Here is a 27400-nt window from a genome sequence, read left to right on the forward strand (position 1 = left end):
TGAAGATATATATATAAAAAGTAAAAAATTAAAATATAGTATGAATCTTCAACACTTTAAGCATACAAGTGTTGAAGATGGACCTACTGAACTTTCTGTTTAAGTATTTTTATTCTCTTTCTAAAATATATACTTCTACTAAATATTTTGTAACTTTTATAGTTAAATAAATGTATTATATTAATTAACAATATACATTATTATTTTATTTATATATATAGGATGGTAGGTAACTGGTGGTACAAGCGGAAAGGAGGTGATTCTACGCGAAAAAAGAAGTCGAAAATATAGAATAAAAACTTTAAAAAAATTTTTTTTTTAATTTTTCCATCGAGACAACGATCTACAGTGAGATCTGTTATAACGTACCGAGCGAAAATTCAAAGTCGATTTTCTCGAAAACAGAGCCTCAAACGAAAAATTTTTATTCTATATTTTCCACTTCTTTTTTCGCGTAGAATCACCCCCTTTCCGCTTGTACCACCAGTTATCAACCGCCCTGTATATATTGCAAAACATTTTGGAATCTTATTAACACTGCAGCGAAACACAACTATAATTGCGATTAGTAAAATTTGAAATAGACATTAAAATATAATAGAAGTTACAAAATATTATTTATTGAATATTATACGAATAACCGATTATTTACTGTATTAATAAGCCACAATTTGTAGTGAGACGGTCGTTAGCACTAATTCTATGTTTAAGACTATTATTCATGCTGTATATTAATTTTTCACTGAGTGTATGTTCGCAATAAACGTCTTATCACTTCCACATACATTTACTGAATGGCCTCAAATTTTAATATTATAGTCAGGATAGCCGTATTTCATTATAGTACTAAGGAAATTTTAAAAAGTTCCGTACATTGCACATCATATATTCATGAAAAATTTTGTGCCAAGTGTTCCTATACTTTCGCGAGCCGCTGTACGCGTACAGGGCAAAATGATTTCTTTAGAAAACAGAGCAACATGTGCAAAAATTTTACTCTGCAATATTCCCGATTTATTTTTCACGAGGAATCGCTCTTTGCCCAGCTATATCATTGTAGCCTATGATACCTCAATGTAGCTATATGATGTCTCAATTCTTTCGAGATTGTCTAAAATGATCCTGCCTTTTCTAGCATAAAATGGAATGAGGTGATTTCCACCACCCCTATGTTACTGCGTAATACTTCTCGCTTGCACCTTTTGGTAGTTGTATCGACGATAGTAGTAACAAAAATATTCCGGAAGCATGCATCTATTGAAAATGAAACACGTAAAAAAAAAGACGACAAATCTAAAGAACAATCTATACGATAAAATATACCATTGCCAGATCCAAAGACCGAGAACATATCAATTCCTATTTTCGTTGAATTTGAGCGAAGATTTTGACTTACTTTTTTTTATCGGCATATATTTTATATTACATTTTATGGAAAATATAGCGAGGAAGCTAATTAATTAATGAGATACGAGTATAAAGTATAGATAATATCCAAAATTAAACGAGTTAATTTTGTATGCATACCATGCACCATATGCTTTTTCATTTCTACTAAAAGTTTCCCATTAGAATCACTGTATTAGGTGATAGTTCTGTTCTTGTTTGTAGCCGACCCCTAAATTCATATATACATATATATATATTTATACGCATATTTCAAGTAATTTGGAAAAGAAACATGTAAGAGCGAGCGGCGGTTATACGTACATATGTATAACGGTGCAATTCTAGGATAATTCAGGGATCGATTCTGAAAATCGAGTTTATTGTGAAAATACTTAAATGAAATACAGGAGTAAACAACAATTAATAACAGTAATAATTAAATAAACAACAACCAATTAATAACAGTAAACAATAAATAGCAAGTACTGTGCAATGTCTAGCTGAAAATCGAGAATCGATTTTCAACGTCCTGAGCTACCGATCTTTCCCCGTCAATCTTCAATGTTTTAAATAATTACTCTTTCTTCTGTGATCTTGTCTATCTCTGATGTTGATCTCTGTCCCTCCGGGAAATGCGTGTCTCTCAAAATGGCTCTCCGTAAAACAAAGAAAGCCGCTCTGTCCGTGAAACAAAAGAGGTCGTACTGTCCGTAAAACAGAGAAAGTTCCCTTGTTTATCCGCATTTGAACTCTTAGAGAGTTTACATATGTGTACAAAAAAATTGTTCACTTTGATAACATAATCCAAGGCCATTGAAACCGACGAGGTCGTCCCTTTTCCCAAGAATTACCAATTCCACAAATTCGCACGTCCGATGCTATGTTGCAAGCTTGCCTCATTCGTAACATGTAAATGTACGAGTTCCTCAAGTAATCCGGAAATCATAGTTATGCATTAAATTATGTATGATACACAGAATTAATTGTATTTCTTCGAAAAAGAATTTGTTTTAATTTCTTCATCGTCAGTCTCGATGACACGGAATTCATATAACGCGAAGCGTATCTCCTGCGTAATAAAAAGTCCTATTGTATTTAAAGAGGTTTAAGTAATGACGTTGTGACTTGACCTGTGTTTCGATGTGATTTCTGATCTCTTGCTTGAATAAATATGAATCTGGATACGTAGCTGGCTATGATTTCTACTAGTTACTTGCCCATTTACAAAACACCAATCACTCAAGCTTTAAATTGATATTTAATAAATATTGAAATAATATAAATATTTAATAAATATATAACAAATATAAATATCTCACCAATTAGGCACAACTAATCACCAAATCGCTTGCATAATTTAATATAACTGATTGATTTGGCTTTACTTCTGCCTATAGCGAATAAGAGATCGTAATCTCGGATATAATTGAAACTGTATGAACTGTATCAAGTTAATTGATTAATCATAAATGCCAATATGGTAACACGCACACAAGGGCTTCATAAAGGATTCATCGTTTAATCCTAATCCGACATAGCTGGTACATTGTTATTATGGACATCGAATGTTTCATTTTGTAGCGACCAATCAAAGAGGCTAATGATAAGTGGATTTTTACGCATTTATGAGAAATTCGAAGACGTAAAGATCAACGCAATGTACACAGTCTGTGAAAATACATAAAATATTTCAAAAAAAGTATTTATTGCGATATTTAGTAGATGAAACCAATTTTTATTCAGATTCCATTTCGTTAGCTATATTCGTAAAAATATAAAAATGCATAAAAGCCCCTAGTCTAGTGATAGAGTAAGAATAAAGCGAATTAAATTATATTTACGCAGAAAGTTAATCTTTTCTTTATGTTACACGTTGACTGCCACCGTGATCATCGGCGATCCATGGCGATCTATGCTAAATTTTGTAGAATTATTAAAATAAGAAATTTTATGGACTAAAAAATTGTTAAGAATGTGAATGATTTAGATAACGTAGACAAAAAAAAGTGAGCAAATACAATGTAATATCTTCTTCAAGCATTAAATGATATTCTTTCTCTTTCTTCTTTAGAGAAAATAAAATTTGCATGGCAACCAAAGTTTGCAATCATTCGCTTACTCCTTCCAACGTTAGAAGCTTTTTAGAGTATACTTTAAATGTTCTTAAAGCATTCGAACATTCGATTTTAGATTCGACAAGCAATCGTCAAATGGCGAAAGAATGCTTGTTCATACCTTCATTTTGCTAAATTTTACTGAAATAGGGAGAAGCATTTGCTTGCTTGGTCTAAAGTCTAAAGTGCTCCAAACGCACTTCAAAAGCAGAGCACTCTGAACTTTGACATACTCCTTCAGCAAAACATTTTGTTTCTTCAAAAATCACTTTGCCACGGGAAGCGGTTGCTTTCTTACGCTTATTCAAATTCTTATTCTATTGACGTTTATTGGACAATTCTGACTCTATAATAAACATGATAAATGACCCAGATTCTCAAGGAACCGATGAATAGGTCAAAATTATATAATCATACAAAATAACGGTTCAGAGTACTGTTATAGGAAACTAATGGATTAACAATTGCACGTGTATTAATGTTTACAATCGTTTGCACTTAACGCCATGAAGCGTAGTGTTGTTATTAGGAATTAGTGTTGTTATTAAGAAAATGTGGTTAACATTGACGCGTTGAACATTTAGACATCCGGAAATGAGCCGTGTTCAAGAGGAAAAAATTCTCGACGTTTCGCTGAAATTGCAGTTATGTCTATCGAAGGCCGTAGGTCGTATTGATACATGTTAGTGTTAGATGTGACAATCCGAGCCATGAAAGCCTAAAATTTTTACAGTCCTTTGATTTACATATCACTGAGGAAGTTTTAGATGAGTTAGACGGACAAGTACAGTGAGAGATCCAACAATATCAGCGATAGACAGAGGAAAAGAAGAAGACAGGGGCAGATACGAAAAAAATTTAATTGTATTATTTATAATTGATGAAATGCGATTTTTATTGTAATACAAAATATGCTATATATTTTTTATATTATAATGTTTTAAATAAGATAATAATTACAGAGGCTCTAATGAATTTCTAATGACTTTTTGAGTGTACCTTGTTTTCTATAAGTGCCATAACACTTGTGAATGCAAGTGTACATAAGACAATATCAACGATAAAAGAGTCGTCATTGGAATAATAAATGGATAGAAAAAAAGATCTTGTAATGTTTTTGAATCAATTTTGAAGCAATTATATCACTATGCTAAGTTATCCGAGCAGTATCTTCGGAATAAAGTCTCATTGTGTATAATTAAATAAATTGATGTTCTTTAATTTCTGAAACATGTACGGCAACTTCTACACGCAATACGTGCAACATTTTTATCTTATGCCATTCTTTATGCTTGATTAATTACTTCCAATGAAAACAAACTACATATATATAGTAGATTGAGGACTTAGTTTAGATATGATATAGTACCTATATTCTATATTTCTACAATTAATTTATTTTTTGTTGATGCTGTTACAATGGGTAACTGTAATATTCCTTTTAAGGGGAACTGTAAAGTCGTGCGTAAGAGTTCGGTCAAAGGATTTAACCAATCGTATTCGCTTCTGCGATTTTCGAATAGAGAAGATGGATGCAATAGATTGACTGATAACAATTTTTTAAGTAATTTTAGTTTTATGTTAAAGCTATTATGATTGTTTCCATGACTCGTAAATGGTTTGTAACAGCTTTACGATATTTGGCGCTTTTTAAAACGATTTATGCAGTGCAATGAGTGTTTATACGACTCTTACTGATCCTAGTCATTTCTGACGCGATCTTAATGATTCTACTGACCAAAGTTTACATTAATATATTTATTAAACAGGAGAAACATTTGTTATCCTTCATCTTCTTCTACTATTTGAAAAAATGAAATATTTGACAAACAAATTTGATCCTTTTATTTGTTACATCTTTTCAAATAAAAAGTACTCAAACCCGGATGAAATCAGTATTTTTCCAGAGAGTTAAAATAAAATTTGGGTATTATTCAAATAATATATTTGAACAATGATTATTTGAATAATAGATATATTATCTTATTTTCAAATGATTGTGCGTTAGTTTATTTGAAATGAAGTAATTTTCCCTAGATTATTTCATCACTTGGCTATCGAATGAAATAATTATCTATTTTTAATTATGTACTTGAATCAATTTTTAATTAAATACTTTTCTAAATATTTTCTGATCCTTTTATATATGAATATTTCGGACAGCGTTGCAAATATAGATTTCATTACAACGACTCACACAAGTTATTTAATATTTAAACAATTTGAAGAAGTACAAATAGAAAGTGGGAAAATAGAAATGTTGCAAAACTATCGAAATATAAAGGACATTTTCGTGAAATGTAACATTATGCTACTGTGTACGACTCGTGTAAGGAGATTCTACGTATAAGGATTTATTGTGATCAAGTAGAAGTTAGTTCGTTCAAATAAAATACGAGGAAACGCCACGACAATCTCTTATGTCAAGTTATTTATTACTTTATTTAAATGATTTAATTATCTCAAATAAGGAATTATTTAAAGGTGTTTTATTGAAATTTTACACAAAACAAAATTGCTTCTTCTATGACATTTCTAAGATAGAAATAATAAATTGGTTGAAACTGTTCATAATAATTACTGCTTTTTATTTTATTTCAAATAAAATACTTTTCACGTAGATAATTTCCAAGAGTCGCAAGTACGTTGCAACAAAATTTGAATAAAACTACATGTTGGTAATATGTAATTGGTTAATAAGATAATGAATTTTGATGTTGCTGTCATATAAAAAACAAAAAGCTGCAACTTATAATACCCTTCCCTTATAGTCTACAAGTAAAATATGTGGATTACCTGGAGTTGATTTTGATCAATCGTAGTACAACTTTGTCTGTGTTGTTGAAATTTCGGTTGATACGGCTCCAACATTCTAATCTTGCCCCATCGATTGAAAAATAACGCAATCGCCGCGGCCCAAAGGAGGAGGACCAAAACAACAATCAAAACCTCTTCAGCTCTGACTATAATAGCGTTTGGTTCCGGAATGCCTGTTGCAACATTATATAGTATTACTTTTACGTTTATCATTGTTTTTATATATTGTCTATTTAAACAGAATGTATTCAAGTTATAAATGTATTATACAACGCGTTACGAAAGTATTCGAACATTTATCACAGAAAATTTGCATGAATATATTATGAAACTTTTTGAAATTTCGTTAGCATTCTGACGAGACACTGCCATCGTCACTATAATAGTAAAATTTCAAACCAATCTGAAGATGTATACAGAAACTACAAGACAACGTTTATTGCAAACACACGATTAGCGAATTTACGATTAGTGGAGAATGAGTATACTTCGACTTCGCAACATATTGTGGTTTACTAGTATAACTAATACAACTGACTGTTCAAATACATTGTTAATCTTTGCGAAACATATGCTTCGAATAAATATTTTGTACGTTATCCATTTTTAGGTTCATTTCGAATTTTACTAATATAATCACGATAATCATATCTCAATATACGTAATGCTAATAAAACATTTTGTGTAATATGTAGAGGGTGTAAAGAAAGTAGTGTGATTCTAAACATTTAGTCCGGTGGAGATTTATTTAGAAAGTCTATGCAAAAACAACTTGACATGGAAATTCAAGGTCAAATTCCTCGAAAAAATGTTAGTTTTAATAATTCTTAAACTGGATTTCTTCGCTTTATTCACAATGTGTTTACATTCTGTAGTCAGATGCAAGAAAAGTAGCATCTATCGATGCAGGTTAATAGTCGGATATCCTCTTTTCTTCTTTGTTTTCTCTTTGACATTTTCTTTCTTTTTTTTCGCTATTTAAACAATCCCGAACTCGCATTTCTCTCTTCAGTCAAGTTTCTCCCCAAAGTTACGTTCTATGTAAGCTCGTTAGTAAATATACATGACAAGGGCAATAATTAAGGGCTGTCTTTCCCTAGGAACACGGGATCGATTTCATCTTCAACATGGATTTAAATGTTACATTATTAATCCTTGATTACCAAAAAAACTTAAACGCTGAAAACTGTATTCCCGCGAAACTTTTTCCGAACGTAATTATTGTTTTATTACATTCTTTTGATCGTTCTTCCTTTAAATGAAATGGATAGATAAATATATATTTCGATATTCGCAATCACACTCCACTATCACTTGCAACTAGAAGATGCTTATCACGCACACACACACACGCCTTATACTATCTCTAAACACTAGTCCTTTTACTCATCGATTGTAAAGCAGTCTTTGTGTGTTGTCTTACTTGACTATTTATCTTGTCTTCCATCATGTAAGACGTTGGAGTCTGCCACATTTTTACAATTTTTCCCAAATTTTCCTCTCGTATAAAAGTAAAACTTAAAAATGACACTTGTTTGCGTTCTTATTATAATATTGTTCTACAATTTTGCTTCGCTCTTGTAGTCTTTTATCAATATCAACAAGCATTCCTGGTGTCAGATGTTTCGTATCATTAACATCGACTCATTAACATTTGCGCTAGATTATAGGCTAATTCTTTGATTGGCGTGTTTCTACATGCTGACAATTGTAATTCTATTCTTGCACAAAATTCTGCATTTCACATGACGAGAATGGCATGTCGTCCGCAATTAAATCTTCTGGTATTCTATGTATCGCAAATATAGGTTTTAATATATTCATTACACTATTCATAGTTTTAGACTTTAATCGCTCAATGTCAATTCACTTAGCGAAGTATCTGCTACAGCTAGGTAATTTTTCCCTCTCCAGCGTAAAATATCTATGACTATCTTCTTACACGATAACTGAAGAAGAGAGTGAAGAATTAATGTTTCTTGGTTTTCTCATTTGCATATTTCTACATGCGTCACATTTCGCCCCAGCATTTTCAATATCTTTATTTATACCCGGCCAGTTTATTTTAAATAAGAACTGTTGAGGAAATTCGAGGATTTGGGAATACAAATTATTTACTATATTTCCCACACAACAGTTATACATCTATATTACTCTCTGAAGAACGTCTTGCACGCACGCTGGTCGCCAACCGACTATCCTAGATTCTTCTAACATCTGGCAACAGTCTTTTGTCTCCACTAAGACCTTGACGCCCTCTAACCCTTACACACACACTCTCATGTACAGTGTAAATGTATCACTTCCCTAACAAGAACCATTATTGATTCTTATTTTCATTTCGCTTATTCCTAAATGATCTCCATGTAATCTGGTTAACACCTCTTCTCTTAAATTACCTGATATGACTATTTTGGCTCCATTCAATATTAAATCATTTTGTCATTATTAATGCTTTGTTTTATTCTATTTGTCTTCCAATTCCCGCCATGTGTTTGTAAATGCTACGTACACTATGAGTCAAGTCTATCTCATCTTGTTTCTCGTGAGGTGAATCGCCTCTTGACAATGTATCAGCTATTAACATATAAGTTGTAGTTTGTAAGTTTAAGTCTAAGTCGTTGTGACCTAGTCGAATATATTTTTGCAATCCATTTCTTAAACACTGTAACTAACGGTTTATGTATATTAGGATCTGTGTGAATTCTTACTTTCCGGGCGTAGACATCATAATGGAATTTTCTAGTTGCAAAGAGTATGTAAAGTAGCTTCTTCTCTATCTGTACTTAGTTTTTCTCTATCTCTGTCAGACTTTTAGATGCGAATGTAACAAGCAACACTCTAATCCTGCGAATGATGCATCTCTCAGTATTGTAATTTGTTTCTCGTCATTAGATGTTTGCAATAGGGGACATTTACTTATTTCCTCTTTTATAATATTAAACTCTGTCTGATGCACTGTCTTAGATAATTAACTGCGACTAATATACTTTGCAATTCTTTTTTATTATCTGCGATCTTAGGCGCTTTTGTCGCCTGTATTTTATCCTTAGCGATGGTTATACTCTTCTTTGAAGATATATAACCTACATAAGCTACTACATCTTTTCTATATTGGACTTTTGTTTTATCGAATTTTATATTACTCCTTTGCGCTGCTTCAATTGCCTGTTGCAAACTTTTGTCATGTTCTTTTACAGCTGTGTCTACCATCAGTACATCATCAAAATATATTACGATATCAAGTATGGGACCAAATGTGTTTCTTCATTTTTTTCTTGAAATAGAAAGTAAAATAGAAGTCTATTGAATCTGTAGCAACCCATTGGCGTTGAAAAAGCACACATTTGACTTTTTGGCTCTTTTCTGATAACTTAATTTGTCATTTTTGATACCAGGTATAGCACAATAGTTTTTCCTAGTTAACTTTTCATCTACTGCTTCTGTTGTGATTATATCATAATATGGACGGTGTATTTCTTCATTTAGATTCTTAAAATCTCTTGTCAAATTTTCAGACTTCCATCTGATTTTTCCCTAATAATTAAATTGCTTACCTTGCTACTTCCATTGTCGTATGCGCGTAGTACTTTCTCATTTTCTAGCTCTTCTAAATGCTGTCAAAGTTCATCTGTTGTAACTTTTGATACCTTTGCTGGTAGTTTTGAGATTAACGCTCCCTCCCTTGTGTTAAAACTATGTCATAAGTCCGTTGAAATGCTCCTATATCTACGAAAACGTGTTTTTTTTAAAATAAATGGCTCTATATCACTGTTTCTTTTCTTTATGTTATGCACTGCATTTAGTATACCTAGCTGTTTGTATGTTTCTAATCCTAACAAGTGTTCTACTTTCTCTTTTGTTACTGTAAATTCTAATGTGTACTTATTTCTTTGGTATCTATCGTAAATGTAATCTGCCTGTCTTTTGTTTGTATTTCTTCTAATCAGTCTTCTATTTTACATTATTTATGTTTAAACTGCTTATGGTAAAGTTACTTCCGCTGTCACTGCCCGCCTGACTTCTATCGTTTATCCTATTGTTTATATTCTATTGTTTATCTTTACTGCTGTCACGCTTGTTCTGTATGCCTGCGCCGGATGATTGTATTTTCCACATTTTCCACTTTCTTCCTCGTATACTGGACACTGCCGCGGCCATGTATCCCATTGCACCTGTTCTGTCACGAACTCGTGTCTCTAATCTGCTGCTTATTCGTTGCTCCCTAAATCTGCCTCTTCCGTAACTGATTTCTTCCTCTTTTCTTCTTTTATTACATCTCTCTTTTGTGTAGTGATTTTTTTGTGTTGCGTATATCTTCTGCGAGTTACCTCCTTTTTTTTTACATTTCAATGTACTTAATTAAGATTCCCAGTTTTAGACCCTGATATTTTAATACTGTCTGCCGCGTGATAAATTATATTGTCTCTTATCATCGAGTTTATTAGCATGCCATAATTATAGTTATCTCTATTTTCTTTGGTTGAGTCACATAATGTTGCAGTGACTGTCCTTTTTCTCTTTCTTCGCTATTAAAGAGAAATCTCTCATACGCCTGGTTCCTTTGCAACTCAACGTAGTCCTAGAAAGCTTTTGTTTTCTCAGGTTCTTCTTTGTCGCCCCCTTCTAGGTTAAAGATTTCAAATACTTCCATTTGCTCACACTCTATTAGGTAGAGCAATGTTGCTGCCTGTGTCGTTATGGCTTTTGTTCGCCTCTCTCTCACTATCCTGAATAAGTCAAAATCTCTTTCAAATTTTCCCCAGCTTTCTGCTATATTTCCTCCTTAGAGGAGTGTTTCAGGTTTATTTATACCATCCACGGCTACTTCTGTGACGACTACACCCTCTTATTCCTTAATGGTCACTATGCTTTCTATGTTTTCTATTTTCGGATTAGGTGTGCCTTATTTTAGCTTTCCTTTGCCTTTTCCGGCAGCAGTATTTATTTATTTATTTTCTCTTCCTTTTCTATCCTTTTTATTTACTTTTTTCTTCTTATTATTTCTCCCTTCTTCTATATTACTACTATTTGTTTTCTTATTAGCACACGTTTATGCACGTATTTTTCCATACATTTATTATGTTGTAATTATTTTTCTGAAATACGTTAATTTCTACCTTTTACCGACCGCTCCATATTCCGCCATGTCCTTTCGCTCGCTCTGTGTAGATGGATTGCAGTAATAAACGTAGTATTTGATATTTCCAGTTACACTCTTTATTACTCGTTCCAGACGCACGTTTCGCGATCATTTCACTCGCAATTCATCAGGCACGCACGCACGCACGAACACACCTACTACATTTACGACAAAGATATCCTATGGGTTAAGAGGAGTGGAATATCTTTCAAAGGTGTAGAATCGCGTTACGATCCTCTTTATACCCTGTGCATAAAAAGTTTCTACAAGTGTCTGAATATTTTTGTGATCATAGTTACGTAAAAATTTTCCAAGCATATTCGAATAGAATGTATACACAAGATCATCCACCATTCCAAAACTTTTCTTCATAAGCTTGAAAACTTCTCTAAACATTATTAAGAAAATTATTAATGAGTCAGAAAACTCGGTAAAGTCTTAAAAATGTCGAATCTCACTTGCAAACTTATTTCTAAAACTCATGCATGACAAATAGAAGGGAAAATCTTCCAAAATTAGATATACTTGTCGGAAAAGGATCAGGAGTAAGGTTGTGGGCGTTTGATGAATCTTCATTGGAATCGGCCATCGTCGTGTTATAACGAAGGTACGGTCTGTTGATACGAGTATGGATGCTACCGACTCGACAATCGGCGGTTGGGCACTCGCGAGACTAGTGATGTTGGTCTTAGGTTCAATAACGAATCCGCGGTCAACGGGATGATAGATGTACGTGCTCACAAAAATCTAAGTCGGACTCTTTGCGAAAACGTGGAATATCCACCGAGCGTACAGACTCTAAGTAACTCGCTAGTACGACCTCACGAGAGAATGACTCTCCGTCGCGATGATGCTGCAGAGGAAAACTATGATGGGGTGTGTCTGAGGACACGAGATCATCGGATTCGTCGAGGATACCCTTCGTTCAGAAGGTGAGGGAATTTGGCGGCGCTGCTAATTGGTGGTTAGAAAAAGATGCTAGCCGCCCTCGAGGGAAGGTTGCTAGTGGGAGACGCCGTTCGTTGAAAAATAGGTCTCTCCTATCTTCCCGTAGCTGGGACAAAGACTGTTTGTTTGAAGGACTTTAGTCAACTAAATTCTAAGATTTATGACGGGCCCTCAGGCTAACTGAACATGTACTCCGGAGACGCATCGACATCTGGCAATCATCTTGCTCGAAGAATAGGGTCTGCGTGTGGCGAGCCACGGGACAGAAACCGTTGGAATGTTTACTGTCGCGTGTCGCCACATATATTTCTTTTAAGGAGAGTTATAGAATTACTCCATGCCTTTGTTAGACAAAGCGTTCATCCCGTGACCGCGGCTACGTTCGGCGACTGGCTGTCGCCTCGAGCCCAAGCTCATTATCACAACTCGCGAACAATTACAATCGGATTGAATAACTACAATTGTTTAATTACAGCTATAGTAGACTCTAGATTACAATGTTACGGGATTATCCAAAATTCCAAAGGCTCCGGTGTTCTTTCATCTCCGACATACTAGTGATAGTAGAAAGAGATATAGTAGCTCACGAAAGTATTCAAACACCCTTTGAGAATAACTTTTTTAAAATTGAACCAAATGGCTTCAGTTTTCTTTTTTTCTTTTTTTTTTTTTTTAGAAGATAGGAATATTAGTTTATTGGATTACGTGAAAGAAATTTTGAGAAAATTGAAATTGTTCGTAATTGCGGAAAAAATAGTAAAGGTAACTTTCTACAATGTTTATATCTGACTGTTTAATGAAGATTTAAACAATATCAAATTTCACTAAATTTAAACAAAATTTCATTAAGTGTATTATCATAAGGTTTCTGTGTATCAAGAAGCGTGATGTATGAGAAAATGATATAATTAATGATAATTATCATGTAGTACTAAAGATATATTTTTGATTCGATGTATATGACCATAGATTATTAAGAAAGATAAAAGAAATGAAAAAAATAAAAGAGAAGCCAAGCGGTCAGTCATCTAAGTATCTAAGTAATTTTATTATTTCATATTGCTGATATTACGGACAAATACTTAAAAAATACGAATTCATGCAAAGATGAACAATATCTGTATGCGCGTATCCAAATGTACGCAATTGTATCTGGATGAAAAAACAAAAGAAGGGTGAGCGAAACTATAGAAAACATATGTCTTTTTCAATCTTGATGATTTTTAAATATGTCGTAAAGATCAACATTCTGGAATATCTTTTTTCCTGTACATCCAACTATCCAAACTATCGATAAATATATGTCGGAGATGAAAGGAAAGCCGAAGCCTTTCCTTGGAAATTTTGGGAACATCCTCTAGTACTCTAGCCTAGATTTTATCATAGCTGTAATTGTTCAAGATTTTTTTTTTAATTTATTTATTTACATTTTACAATTTGTCCAGTAGGACATTTGGTAAAATATTATAGCTTAGTGATATAGTAATATAACATGTGGATGGCTACCCCCAGTGGGATACCATCTTCGAATTTGTTCAAGATTTGTGATAGCGAGATTGGGTTCGAGGTGACAATTGGTCGCCGAACGTAGCTGTCACGTAATTTTTGGGTTGGTCGGTGAAAATAAAATATAGTTGAGTCGTAACACAACTATTTACTTGGTTTTAATCAACCTTTATTATGAATTCAGCAATCACAATGTATCACGCACTGAATTAACAGAAATCACAATTCACTCCAACCACGTTATGTAAGACTTAGTTACAACAATACATTAAGTACGCGACTTATAAGAGTAGAGACCGACATAGATATGTTGACTATTCTAAGGATACAGAATAAGTGAAGTTTTACTGACGATACTGTGTCTGAGGAAAGCTAGGGGTGGGTGTGTCTAAGGACACGGGACTATCGGATTTGTTGATGACAATTTTGGTTAAGGAAGTGAGGGCAGTAGACACCATCTCCGATTGGATAATAGGACGGTTGGTGGACCAGGAAGGGTTTTAGCCGCCCTCGCGAGAAAGTTGCCAACGGAACATACCAGATGTGGAGGAAACCAACTTTCTAAGCTAACACGTGGTAGACAATAAACGTAAAGGGAAATTTAAGACAGGAAATACTCGCTTGGTCCGAAGGACCTTAACTATAAAAATGCCAAGGCCCCCTGGTGGGCACTTAAGACTATTGAGGGTGCGCGCCAAGGATATGCAGACATCTGGGTGCCATCCTGTCCGTGGTGTGTGGTGTCACGTAAAATAACAAAATAAAAAAAGGAATTTGAGGTAAAAAATAAAAAAAGAAAACTTTATTTTTTTTAACATCAATACATTTTACAATCTACTTCCGAACTCTAGGCGTGACTTTCTAAGACTGACTCTTATGATTTTACTTTCGATCGGATCCGATTACTTTCTTTTGTCATCCCTCAACATCCCCACCGTCCATGCATTTGCTAGGCGTCCGCGATCGTTGCCACGTGCTCTTTCTTCTAGAACCTTCGGTGGAAGGACCGTTGGGATGTTGATGGTTCATTAGGCACTTCAGCGATATACATTGTCGCCGAGTGCCGCCACATCTTTATCTCTATCGTCAGTTCGTCGGATTTGAAGTATGCCGGTCGTGACATACCCCTCTAGTTAGATTGATCTTGGTCCTCTAAGATCGTAGTAGAATGGAATTATTTAAATGTAGATCAAAGGATATGTTTACGCTTTTTTTTTTCAGGGATCGCTATGAATTGATTTTCTGCATGTGATGGTACAAAAGTTATTTCGTTAATCTTAAATATAGCAATTTTACAATATTTGTTAGTGTTCGAGAAGCTAATAATTTCAGAGGCGTAATCATGTTGTAGTTTTCGATCGTGAATTGGTTGGGTTTGTTTACAAAGCGTAATTCCTATCCCGTGAATTTAAGGCAACTAATTAAGGGTATTGTTACTAGTGCTAGGGTCAGCATTATCCTGAAAAAAGTACGCTTTCAATCGGTTACCATGTATCTTTTTCTTAGCATTGTCGATAGAAATAATGTAATAAGGAGTTTTCACATCGTTAATCTTGTAGGGTCCTAACCATTCAATGTCCAACTTATCTCTTTTATGGTCGTTGTGAATTAAAACAAAGTCTCCTTTCCTAAACACAGTCTGAGTTTTAACAATCTTTCTTTCTTGGTCTCGCTTGTATCGTTGCTTATTCTGAATAAGTGTTTTGTGAGCTGTTTCCCAATATTTATTCAACTGTTTTTGCCAAAGTGAGTACATATCATCATAGGTAAGTGTGGGAAATTTGGATATTGCGGAAGGTAAGTTAGCTTTTCGCCCAAAGGTCAATTCAAAGGGAGAGAATCCTGTTCCTTCATGTTTCGCGGTGTTGTACCCTAAACAAATGAAATTAAGTACTTCATCCCATTCTTTGTCATTGTCGTGTAATGCAGTACGAATTAAATCTTTAATTGAGGCATGCGTTCTTTCGAGGGATCCGTTACTTTCTGGGTGAAATGAAGTTGTTTTGATGTGTTTGATTTTAAAAGCTTCTTCAAATTTCGTCATTAAATCACTAACAAAATTTTGTCCCTGATCTGTTAGGATCGTTTTTGGTGCCGAAAATATGTAAATATAGTGTTCAATGAGCGCGTTAATTATGGATTCAGTTCGTTGCGTTTTAAGGGGAACTAGTATCAGATATTTCGTAAGTTCATCGTGTATTGAAAGTATGTATTGGTTTCCGCGTTTGGTTTTCGTCATCGGCCCTATGATGTCCATAGCGATTTTGTCGTTAGGGTTAAGTGGCGTGTCTGAGATTTGTGGGGATTCTTTGGGTCTGATACGTGTTAGTTTCTCCTTTTGACATGTGTCGCATGTTTTCACAAAGTTTTCTACTCTTTCTAAAAGTTCGGAAATTTTGAATTTATCCTTGATCCGTTGATACGTTTTCTGTATCCCTAAATGTCCTACGGTGTCGTTATGGTTTTCCTTTATTGCTTGTATTATTTCGTTTTCGTCTAGTTTTAAGATGGGATTAGGTGCATAAGTAATTTTCTTGTACGTGTCGTTAAAATATATTAGCATGAGTTTAATCTGTGTTTTCTCTAATTCAGTGAAATCGCTATTTCCTATGCCGATTTTTGTTGTATCTTTAAGAATTTTGTAAAGTCTTCTGATCCAAAGTGTCTCGTCGTATTCTCCTAAGTCGTTTCGAGTTAATTGGTAAAATGTTTGGTCATTTGGTTTAATTTCTAAGAGTTTCGGATTCTCGTTGTTGTCTTTCCATGCGTTGAATGAATTAGTGTGATCAATTACTAGGTCGAGGTTAACTACTTCGTCGCGAGTTACTGCGTGAACTCTAGATAAAGCGTCTGCAGCTGTGTTATCTTTACCCTTTGTATATTCGATTTCATAGTCATATTCTTCGAGTCTAAGTCTCCAACGAATCAGTCTGCTAGAAGGGTCTTTGCAATTGTGTAGCCACTTAAGAGCTTGGTGGTCGGTTCGAATAATGAAGCGTCGTCCTAACAAATATTGTCTTAATCTTTTCACGGCCCATACGATGGCTAAGAGTTCCTTTTCTGTCGTGGTATAGTTTCGTTCGGGTGGATTCAGTGTTCTTGAAATGTAACAACAAGGATAACCGTCTTGCGACAGTATTGCTCCTAGTCCTTCGTTGCTTGCGTCGGTAGTTAAGGTAAAGGTTTTGTTAAAGTCTGGATAAGCTAATATTGGGAAATTACAGAGTTTGTCTTTTAAAGTATCAAAGCTAATCTGGTGTTTGTCAGTCCAATGGAATGGTGTGTCCTTTTTTGTTAAGTCTGTAAGGCTTTTCGCGATTTTGGAAAAGTTTCGAATAAATTTGCGGTAATAACCTGCTAAACCTAAGAATGATTTCACGTCCGTGGCATTGCGGGGTAATCGAAAGTTTTTTACAGCGTCTAATTTCTTGGGGTTTGGTTTGACTCCTTCGGATGAAACTACATGGCCTAAGTATTCTAATTCCGGTTTTACGAATTCACATTTGTCCGGTTGCAATTTAAGTCCTAATTCTCTGAGTCTCTGAAATACTATCGTGAGGTTTTCGTTATGTTCTTGAATCGTTTTTCCGAATATCACTATGTCATCCAAATAAACAAAGCAGTATTTTCCTACAAGTCCAGCTAAGGCTCTGTCCATTAATCTTTGAAAGGTAGCGGGTGCGTTTTTAAGTCCGAATGGCATTCGATTGAAATGAAAATGCCCTTGCGGTGTCGAAAAAGCGGTATATTTTTTAGATTTCTCGTTCATTGGAATTTGATGGAATCCTGAGGATAAATCAAGCGCCGAAAAGAATTTTGCGTTTCCTAGTTGTGTTAAAATGTCGTCTATATCAGGTAAAGGGTAAGCGTCTTGTTCTGTGAGTTCATTTAGTTTCCTGAAATCGATAACTATCCTCCATTTCTGTTTTCCTGAGGCGTCTAATTTTTTCGGAACTACCCATACCGGAGAGTTATAAGGGGATTCGGATTCTTCTATAATATTTTTCTTCAACATGTCTCCTATTTGTCGCGAAATCTCGTCACGGTGACATTCCGGTGGTCTATACGATCGTGTGTTAATAATTTTGTCTTTGGTTAACGAAATTGTGTGCTGAGTTAAATTAGTACAGGGTAAAAGATCGGTTTCTAAATTAAAGATGTCAATATAATGGAGGATAATCTTTTCGATGGATTCACGGATTGGTTTTTCAATGTGATCTGTTCTCACTAGGCTTTTTAGTTTTGATACGTTGGAAAAGTCATGAGAATTTTGAATATTGCTAGAAATTTCAACGTTTTGCTCACCAGTGTTGATAAAACATACTTTAGTTGGTTTGCCTTCCAAATAGATTGTTTGAACTCTGTTTTCTCCAGGAGTCAAATGTATTGGTTTCTGAAATAAAATGGTTTTGTCGTTTAATCGGATTTTGTCATTGGATATTGAATATTTATACTTCTCTAAACATGGTAGCCCAATGATTCCGTCTTCGATAATAGGGAAATTGTTCGGTACTATGTGAAAAATGTGATTTTGTCCAAAAATTCGTTTCGTTACGTATTCGTTAGTTTCGTATTTGTCTCGTCCCATAGAAAATTTTTGTTTAGGCCCTATTTGTATCGCGTTGACAGTTTTGTTACGTTTCACCAGGTTTATCCCTGCTCCTGTGTCGACCAGAAATACTCGCTCTTCGGTTCGGGTTGACAAAGGTATTGCGAGTAATCTTCCCGTGGCGACGTTGACTCGTATGTCTCGTACGGTTCGTCCATCTCCTGGTTCGATGTTGTTTCTTGTATTTCGTCCCATTCCTGGACTGCCTGAATCCTTGCGGGTGGTCGATCGCGCTGGCTCGGTGGTAGAAAATTTTGACACTTGTTGGCAATGTGTCCCAGCTTTCCGCACTTGAAGCACTTCATCTGCGCGCGTTCAGCAGGTGATCTATTTTCTACTTGGTTAAATGTAGCAGGTTTCTGAGCTACTGGCGTGTTAGGCGATCTTGATGGTACATTAGATCGTCTTACCTGCATATGCTGGTTGTCGGGGCGATTACTAACCGAAGGTAAGCGATTACATGACCAATTAGGTTGTCGTTCTTCTCGCAAGTAGCGTTCTACATCGGCTGCCTTTTTTTCAGCTTCCGGAAGATTCAAGGGTTCACTGCTTAATAGTATTCGCCCTATGTCGCGTCTGAGTCCCTTTAGGTACACACGAACAGTCTTCTTCGTGATTTCTTCAGTCATAATTTTACGTGTTAGTGGTTGTGGGTACTCATTGGTTACTGCGTACAGCAAACGGTTGAGTATTCTTCTAAACCGAATATTAAAACTTTGCACTGATTCCTCGCGTCCCTGTCTCAACTCTCGTAATTGTTCTTGGTACTCATCCGAAGTCACTTGTGCTGCTAAGTTATTTCTCAGTGCGTCGTACAGATCACCGTAACACTCAATAGGAATGTTGCGAACACTTTGGGCTGCTTTCCCCACGATTTTTTCCACTTTTATTGCTTTTAGCAATAGATCTTGCTCCATACAGCGATCCTTCATACTTCTCACTTCTTTGATGAAGTCTTCAACTCCTACATCATCATCTCCGTTGAGCGTTGGGATGTAGCGTATTGCATCCTTAGCTCGTAGAGTGGGAGGAGCGGGCGGAAAATAACCTCTTTCTTCCACCTCGGGTTGTTCGATGTCGAGGTGGACAGGTGGGGTGTCTGGAGCTGCTAACCCTGACAGTTTGCGTGCTTTTGCCATATTCACGGTGCGATTGATTGCTGTCGACGCATTTTCATTGTCTTCGGTGATAATGGAAGCAAATTCATCGGTCGCAGGGAATCCGAACCCAGTCCGTAGCGCTGCGACGGTTTTCCCGAGATTCTCGATTTCTGCTGCCCTGTGTCTGTTCTCTTCGTCATTTTGCATAGACAAACGTAACATTTCCTCTCGTAAAAGGGCAATGTTCTCGTTCTGTTTTTGAATACTGTCCCATATTGCTCGCAACATTGGGTCAGTTGAGGTTGAAGTTTGAGATTCGTTTGCCTTAGACATTATTGCGCTGATTTATAATTTTCAGACGAAGACGAGTCTTGGCTACTGAAGCTAAATTTTCTTTCACGGTAACGTACAAAGGAATTCAGTTTACCTTTTATTGTTACTTCACTTGGTTCGTGATAGTTACTTTGTTGTTGCGGATGACCGTAGTCCCAAGTAATTCGATCTTCCGTAGATAATGAATGTCTTTTGGTTTCCGAACAAACACTTTTCACTATCCTGGCAGGATCGCCAAAATGTCACGTAAAATAACAAAATAAAAAAGGAATTTGAGGTAAAAAATAAAAAAAGAAAACTTTATTTTTTTTCTAACATCAATACATTTTACAATCTACTTGCGAACTCTAGGCGTGACTTTCTAAGACTGACTCTTATGATTTTACTTTCGATCGGATCCGATTACTTTCTTTTGTCATCCCTCAACATCCCCACCGTCCATGCATTTGCTAGGCGTCCGCGATCGTTGCCACGTGCTCTTTCTTCTAGAACCTTCGGTGGAAGGACCGTTGGGATGTTGATGGTTCATTGGGCACTTCAGCGATATACATTGTCGCCGATTGCCGCCACATCTTTATCTCTATCGTCAGTCCGTCGGATTTGAAGTATGCCGGTCGTGACAGTGGCCTGGTCTCTGATATGAATTGACGTTACATAGCCATGGTCACGGGATGGGCGTTTTGCCTAACGGAGGTGTGGAGTGGTTGTATAGGTTTTCCGAGAAATGTGGTTGTGGCGGCATGCGGCCTCGGGAGCGGGCCTAGCCACGTGTGAGGTTGCCTCGGAGGTGCCGATACAATGGGACATACATTGTATTAATAATCAAACTCCAGGCAGAAACTGCCTAGCAACGGCGTTTGGAACCTTCTCGATGCCTCCAAACGAATATAGAAAACAAAATGCAATCGTACAGCGAGAAAAATCTCCACGAGGCTGGCATTCGTGCGATTGCCTTGGAGAGTGACACATCGAGCATTTTCTACAATCGTATTTAGCGCCTAAGATTAGTTTACGCTTAGTAAAGAGTTATCCCGTTTACCGTGGATTCGTTTGAACCCAAAAATATTGTTAATAGTGTTCATTAAACTTATTATTCGTAAATTCGTTAAACTTATTATCCATTAGACTTATTATCTGTTAAACTTAATTATTCGTACAATTTATTATTCAATAACTTCATTGTTCATCAAATTTATTATTCATTAGACTTATTATTTGTTAAGCTTTGTGATAATCTTGTATATACGTGTAAATATAATCTCGGCTTTGCGGAACGATGGCTAATCCACGCGAAGAGTTGTTACGCGCCCAAAATTCCAATCTTAACCCGACATATAGATAAAACTGTCGATACCACTAAAATGAATTCTGCCTATAGTTGTGCAACTGTGCCAGAGTGTGCATCAGGCTGCCGGCTGCTTATTTTCTGTTTACAAACGAGAATCGGGCGAACTTAAAGGCCCCGTGCGCAATGCGAGGCTGCAAGATACGTCTGTTACAAATTATAATTCAACTGAGAGCGAATATCATCAATGTATTGTGTTTAGGCTTGAGTTAGCTTCCTTAAATTCGGCCGTCAATGTATCCGTAATGTGATAACAAACTGTGTTGTTGTTTATTGCCTTTATGACTGGCCGCATTACGACGATCGGGTCTGAAGGGTCTCGCCCAAACCCAAGGCCAATATATCGACGATATCCACTTTTAATTGAATTATAACACACATTTCTTACAGTCTCGCACGTTGTGTACGGCGCCTTTAAGCCTTGCTTGTCTGACCCTTGTTTATAAACAAAAGATGAGCAGCCAGCGATTGGCAAACAATACTGATACATGCGTTTTCACAGATGCGCAACTATAGGCAAAAATACATTGTAGCTTTTTGTAAATATGTCGGAAACTACGCGAGACCGGTCGTATATCTGAAAAAAATTTATTTGAAATAATGCCCTTGAGCAGATATTAAAAAATCACAAGAATCAGAGAGGTTGAGTTGGATCTGTACATTTAGTAAAATATTTCCTACAAATTAAGCGCGTCTTAGTGCTGTGCGTGAAATATATTTGATAAAAGGTACGTAGAATCGATATGCACAAGTGCGATCACCTAATTTTTCATATTTTCAAAAATACAGTTAAAGTGTTTGAGACTACGCATGTTGATATATCGCCTCTAGCCATAACAGAGGACAATATGGCTATCGGAAGCCATATTGTCGTTATATCAACGTTACTTCAGTTTTTATGTTATAATCGTATAGACATGCCTCGGAGAAATATTTATCCGAGATCAAAGAAAATTATGGTTTTACAACCTGAGAGAAGGAAATGGAAAGAAGGTCGTAAGGCGACGTCAGTTTGCCTTACAGCGAGCTCATAGTGAGTGCACAACATGCGAAAAGAAAGAATGTGTGTCAGTTTTGTGTATAAACAGAAGAATTTGCTTTATCTGTTCACTTTCGACCTCAAAATGTTAGCAAAAAATGATTTTTTACGATTTTCGTCAGCAGACCATATTACCCTTATTTTTGTACAAGTTCCAAAAATGACTTATTTTCATAAAATATGTGAAACTCAATTGTTTTTCTTTTGCTTCCGGCTTTCATCACAGATACCATTATTAGTTTACGAATATGTTACGAAAGAATTTGGAGCGATTTAACTTAGGAATCAGATTGTAGGAAGAAATATAGAAGCAAAAACTATGCTACTACCCTTGTTTTCTAATAAATTAATCTCTTAGAAACGGCTGAATTTTGCACGGGGCTGTTTCTCTGTATGGCAGAGTTTGACGCGAATTACACGTAAACGATATAGCACTGCATTCCTGTTCTCTACGCAAACACATTGGAATGAAGTTTTTGATAATTAAATTATAATTTTTCTTAAAGATATGATGCATATACTTTTTAACTTCAATAATTAACTTTAATAATTAATAATGCAATTGAATATGACATATTTTAAAGCACTATTGTTAACACTGTTATAATATGTTGTGAGGGCAAAAAGAGTCTGAACCAAGGCAAATGAAAGAGATCATTTAATTCAAACGGTGAGCGAATGAGTCAGTAAAGTGAGCCATTATAGTGGCGTGTCGTAGTATAAGATGATAACCGCGAAAGCCACTATAGTGGCGCATCGTGCCTATGAGGTTAATTACGAAAAGAATAGGCGGATGAATAATTGGTATTATTTTACGAAAAGAATAATTGTGAAACCCAATGCATTGATGATATTCATTTTTAATTGGATTATAACAGATATTTCCTAAATATAATCTTGTGTATGCAGTTATGTGCGGAGCTTTACCTAATTTCGCCCGAGTTTCGTTTATATGTACCACAAACAAAAGATAAGACAACTGCAAAGTTGCCGGTAACCAAACTAACGCATATCGTAGTTACGTAGTTAGTTCGTTGCAAATATTTGGAAAACTATGGTCGTCAGACAGTTCCATATCCAGGAAGAAGTTGTTTAAAATGTTAATTTCTACATTATATCCAACGATCGTCGATATCCATATTAACGAGGTCGTGCCTTTTTTACAGTTTCACCAAAGGGTGTACTATAATCTATGTACTTACTATATACTACATACATACATTTGTATTTATTTTGATAATTATAGTATGTGTGCGTGTTTATGTCGTTTGCTCGATACATTACACCTGTTATCTGTCAAATTAATATTTGCCAACAGATTGAAAGAAGTGGATTAGCCCCGAAGCGATGGATTACCTAAGAAGATCGTGCGATGTGTCCGATTGAAGGCGATGTCGCTCTGGAAAAACTCTTGACTCGAGCATCGTAACAAAGAAACAGAAGTACGAATCGATTGCTTTTGTTGATGATACTCAAATATAATATAAGCGTTGCTGAATAATGTATTTGATCTTCTCCGAATGATAAAACGATGTTAATAAGTTGATTATCGAAGCGATTCTAAATTTTCTTCAAAAAATGAGAAATGCGGACGGCTCAGAAACCCGAGCGATCCTGTGTTGCTCGATTCGACCGATAGTTCGGCAAGGTCCGAGTGAAGTTCAAAAAACATGTATGTTGATCGATTGGTTACCTAATACGAGAAAGGTTCAATCGGCATACTCGTTAAATACCACACATACAGCCGATGTCTATGCGTCCGAAGCGTGGACAGCTCTTGGCGGGAAGCTCACGGCGGGAAGCGGATAATCGATACCTGGACGAACGTGAGGCTTCAATTCGAAACAATTAGGTAAGTGTCGCGGAAATTCCTGCGAAAGGCCCTCGACGGATCGGGCCATTACAATTCGCTAACGACCTTTCGGAAATAACCGCATTTATGACACGTTCGGTTGTTGGGAACACTGTGGCGATGGAAAATTGCAAGCATTGTTACAAAGTGTTTTAAGTGCTAACGTCTTGACTCAAAAATTGCCTCGTGTCTTCGAAAGCGTGTGTCGTAAAATTGCCTACGAAATTCTTCATGTTTTTTGTTCCTTCAGACGGAACAATAGCAAAACACAGAAGGAAAGTATATTTCCTTTGCTTGATAGAACGTTTGTATAATGGAATATTCCGATAATCTGTGTATATTGGAAGTTCCGTTATATTTCTAAGACGAAACACTGCAGCACTACGATTAAGGAAAGGATTTACTTCTATCAACAGAGACTTAATAAAGTCCAATATTAGTTTCGCAAGTGTCGTAGTGATAAATCAATGGCGTGTGATCACGTAAACGTGGTGGCGTATACGTAAAAGACTTTCTCGTATGTTTATTACTAACAATTAATAACCTAAGCATATCACGTTTTCTTATAAATTTTGTCAACGACTCAAAATGCGAATGTAAAAATGCAGTTCAAGATATAAATAATATTACTTGACAGAGCCGCTCATATAACACACAGCGATCAAAGTTAATTAGGCAACCCTTTGAAATTAAATATTATTTGCCTCTAAATATAGTGGTGTAAGAAATAGACAGTGATGAAACCACACAGTGGTATTTCCATACAGTTTCATTGCCTCTATATACATTTTGTGATGAAAAGTGAATATTTACCGAAAAAGTTATAGCCTGTCTTTCAACGATTCCTACAAAATGTCAAATCAATATTTTATATTATTCTACGACTATAGTCAAAGGTCCCGGTAAAACTGAGAAAGCTTCCTGTCCCCTATTTGTTCCTTTTTGATTACCTGTCGGAGTCTCTTGGCGTCCAACTCTCCTAATCTCTTGATGAGCTCCTTTTTGACGTACTCGTAACGCCCGATCGACGGTGAAGCGTCGAATACGTCTCGGATTAATCTCGCGTGCGACTTGTCGAGATGCGCGATAACGGCCTGGTATTTTTCCTGATCGCCCCTGATCCGGGTAGCTTCGAACTGCATTTCCAGCATCGTGAACCACAAGTCAACATCGTCAGGCCAGAATGGTGGCACGCGCAGAAGTGCATTTATTGAATCTACGTTGTCCCCGCCGATTGTCGTACGTTTGAAATTGACGGTATTAGTCATTTCGAGCTGTCTTAAATTCACGGTGTTTAACGTCTCACAAGCACTATCACGGTCACCTCTTTCACTGAAAATCACGTCGGGGTCACCGATTTGAGGTGGGATGTCGTGATAGGTGCAGAAAGAATACTCAGATGTATTCAACAATAAATATTTATTAACCGTAACGTTCAATGAGTACACTTGGCGCAAGATTCACGGTTATTAAATTCGGTTCGCGGTGCACGGTTACAAGTTCGAGCTCGGATAGCTATGATTCGATATGCGCTACGAGTGCGAACGATGATTGCGCGAGATGTCGAAACCCTAGATTGATAATTGACTCGGACCGTGCAATTGCAATGACCGTTGTGTGTCGACTCCGTGTAATAGACTGACTTTCCGTCACGATGGTGCTGCAAGGGAAAACTGTGATGGGGTGTGTCTAAGGATGCGAGATCATCGGATTCGTTGAGAAAAGCTTTGGTTCGAAAAGTGAGGGAAATGTACGTCAATGTTTATTGGCTAATTCGTGTTGGTCGTTGGAAAAGGATGCTAGCTGCCCTTGAGAGAAAGCAGATTTCTTGTGTGTCCCCGTAGTAGGTAGACTTAGAGACTGATAAACAAAGACTGTTTGTCTCTTTGGAGGACCTTAGCTAAAATAAATTCTAAGATTTATAGCGGGTCCTTAGGCTAGCTGGAAATATTCGGTACGAATGTATCGACATCTGGCAATCATCTTGTTAGCAGGAATAGGGTCTTTGTATCGTGTGCCACGGGGCAGAAACTGTTGGAAAGTTTACTGTCGAGTGCCGCCACAATACATTTGGAGAACTTTCGGACAAGCGCCTTTACTACGATGCGGCGGATGGCAATAGCACAAAAGCGCAAAGTTTATACGTCAAAAAATATCCCAATAGGACTATACTCAGCGCAAAGATATTTTGCAAAATAGACCAACGATTACGGAATACCGGTGCGTTAAAACCTGCGAAATTTGGCAGACGAGTTCAGCACGACGATCCGGATCTGGGAGATAGAATACTGCATCGTATTGAAGAAAATGTGCACCACCGCATTCTATCAACGCGGTGCAAAAGCACTTAACCAATTTGACTGTTTTGGAAACAGGTAGACACTCGCGGTCGGGACAATTGCGGTACCTGTGTGATTTTGCTGTGGACACTCGCAGAGATAAAGGATTAGAGGAAACATTAACCCTCTCTACTCGGAAATTTCATAGGGCGGTTTTCCATATGCTATTATGGATTTCCACGAATAAGCAGATTTAATCTTCAATCTACCATTTGTTCTGCAAAACATCGCTCGGGGTACTTTACGTCTCTGAATACCATGGTTTTTTCTCTACGACTTGTACGAGGTAAGCTGTCACCCATGTGTCGTTCGAATTGAGGATCGCTGTGCGCCCCGCTGTTTTAGCTGTCCTCCTTATGTAAGGAGGTTTGCTCGCGTGGCGGGATACTTTGGCCGACTTTTAATTGTCAGTAACTAAAAAACGAAGCCGAAAATGCAATTTTATTCTTCATTTCCGTCTTATTTGGGTGTCAAGAATCACTTTTTAAATTGTGGAAAATCCGTAGCTAAATACCCTGTATAGACCCTTTAATCGTCCGATCAAATACATTCCCATGTTTATGTATTTATAATTTTTTCAAAAACTGCAATCTCCCCAACTATTGAAGATATTACAGACAAAATTTATTTACTCTTTATCTATACAACTATGAAACTGTAATCATCCAACCAAATATATTGCTTTAACTATATTCATATATTTACAAATTTCTAAAAAGTTGCAAACTTTAAAAATTTAATACACTAACGAAAAAGCACTACGGAAAGGCACGGAGTGATACGGAAGAAGGGTTTATAACTTTTAGGTTAGATAGTCTAAAAGATTAGAAAATATGTCTTTACTAACATAAGTCAAAAAAATATTA

General features: G+C 36.2%; 1 protein-coding gene across 1 annotated transcript in view; it reads right to left on the reverse strand.

The window, feature by feature from the left end:
* The window catches only part of LOC117232420, a 139842-nt gene that overhangs the window by 12335 nt on the left and 100107 nt on the right, over positions 1-27400 (reverse strand). Inside the window, exon 4 of the mRNA XM_033491775.1 lies at positions 6300-6493. Coding sequence (XP_033347666.1) covers positions 6300-6493 — 194 coding nt within the window. The remainder of the gene's footprint in view (positions 1-6299; positions 6494-27400) is intronic.

This window comes from Bombus vosnesenskii, unplaced genomic scaffold (assembly GCF_011952255.1).
Source record: "Bombus vosnesenskii isolate JDL3184/JDL3185 unplaced genomic scaffold, Bvos_JDL3184-5_v1.1 scf7180000013288, whole genome shotgun sequence".
Taxonomy (NCBI): Eukaryota; Metazoa; Arthropoda; class Insecta; order Hymenoptera; family Apidae; genus Bombus; species Bombus vosnesenskii.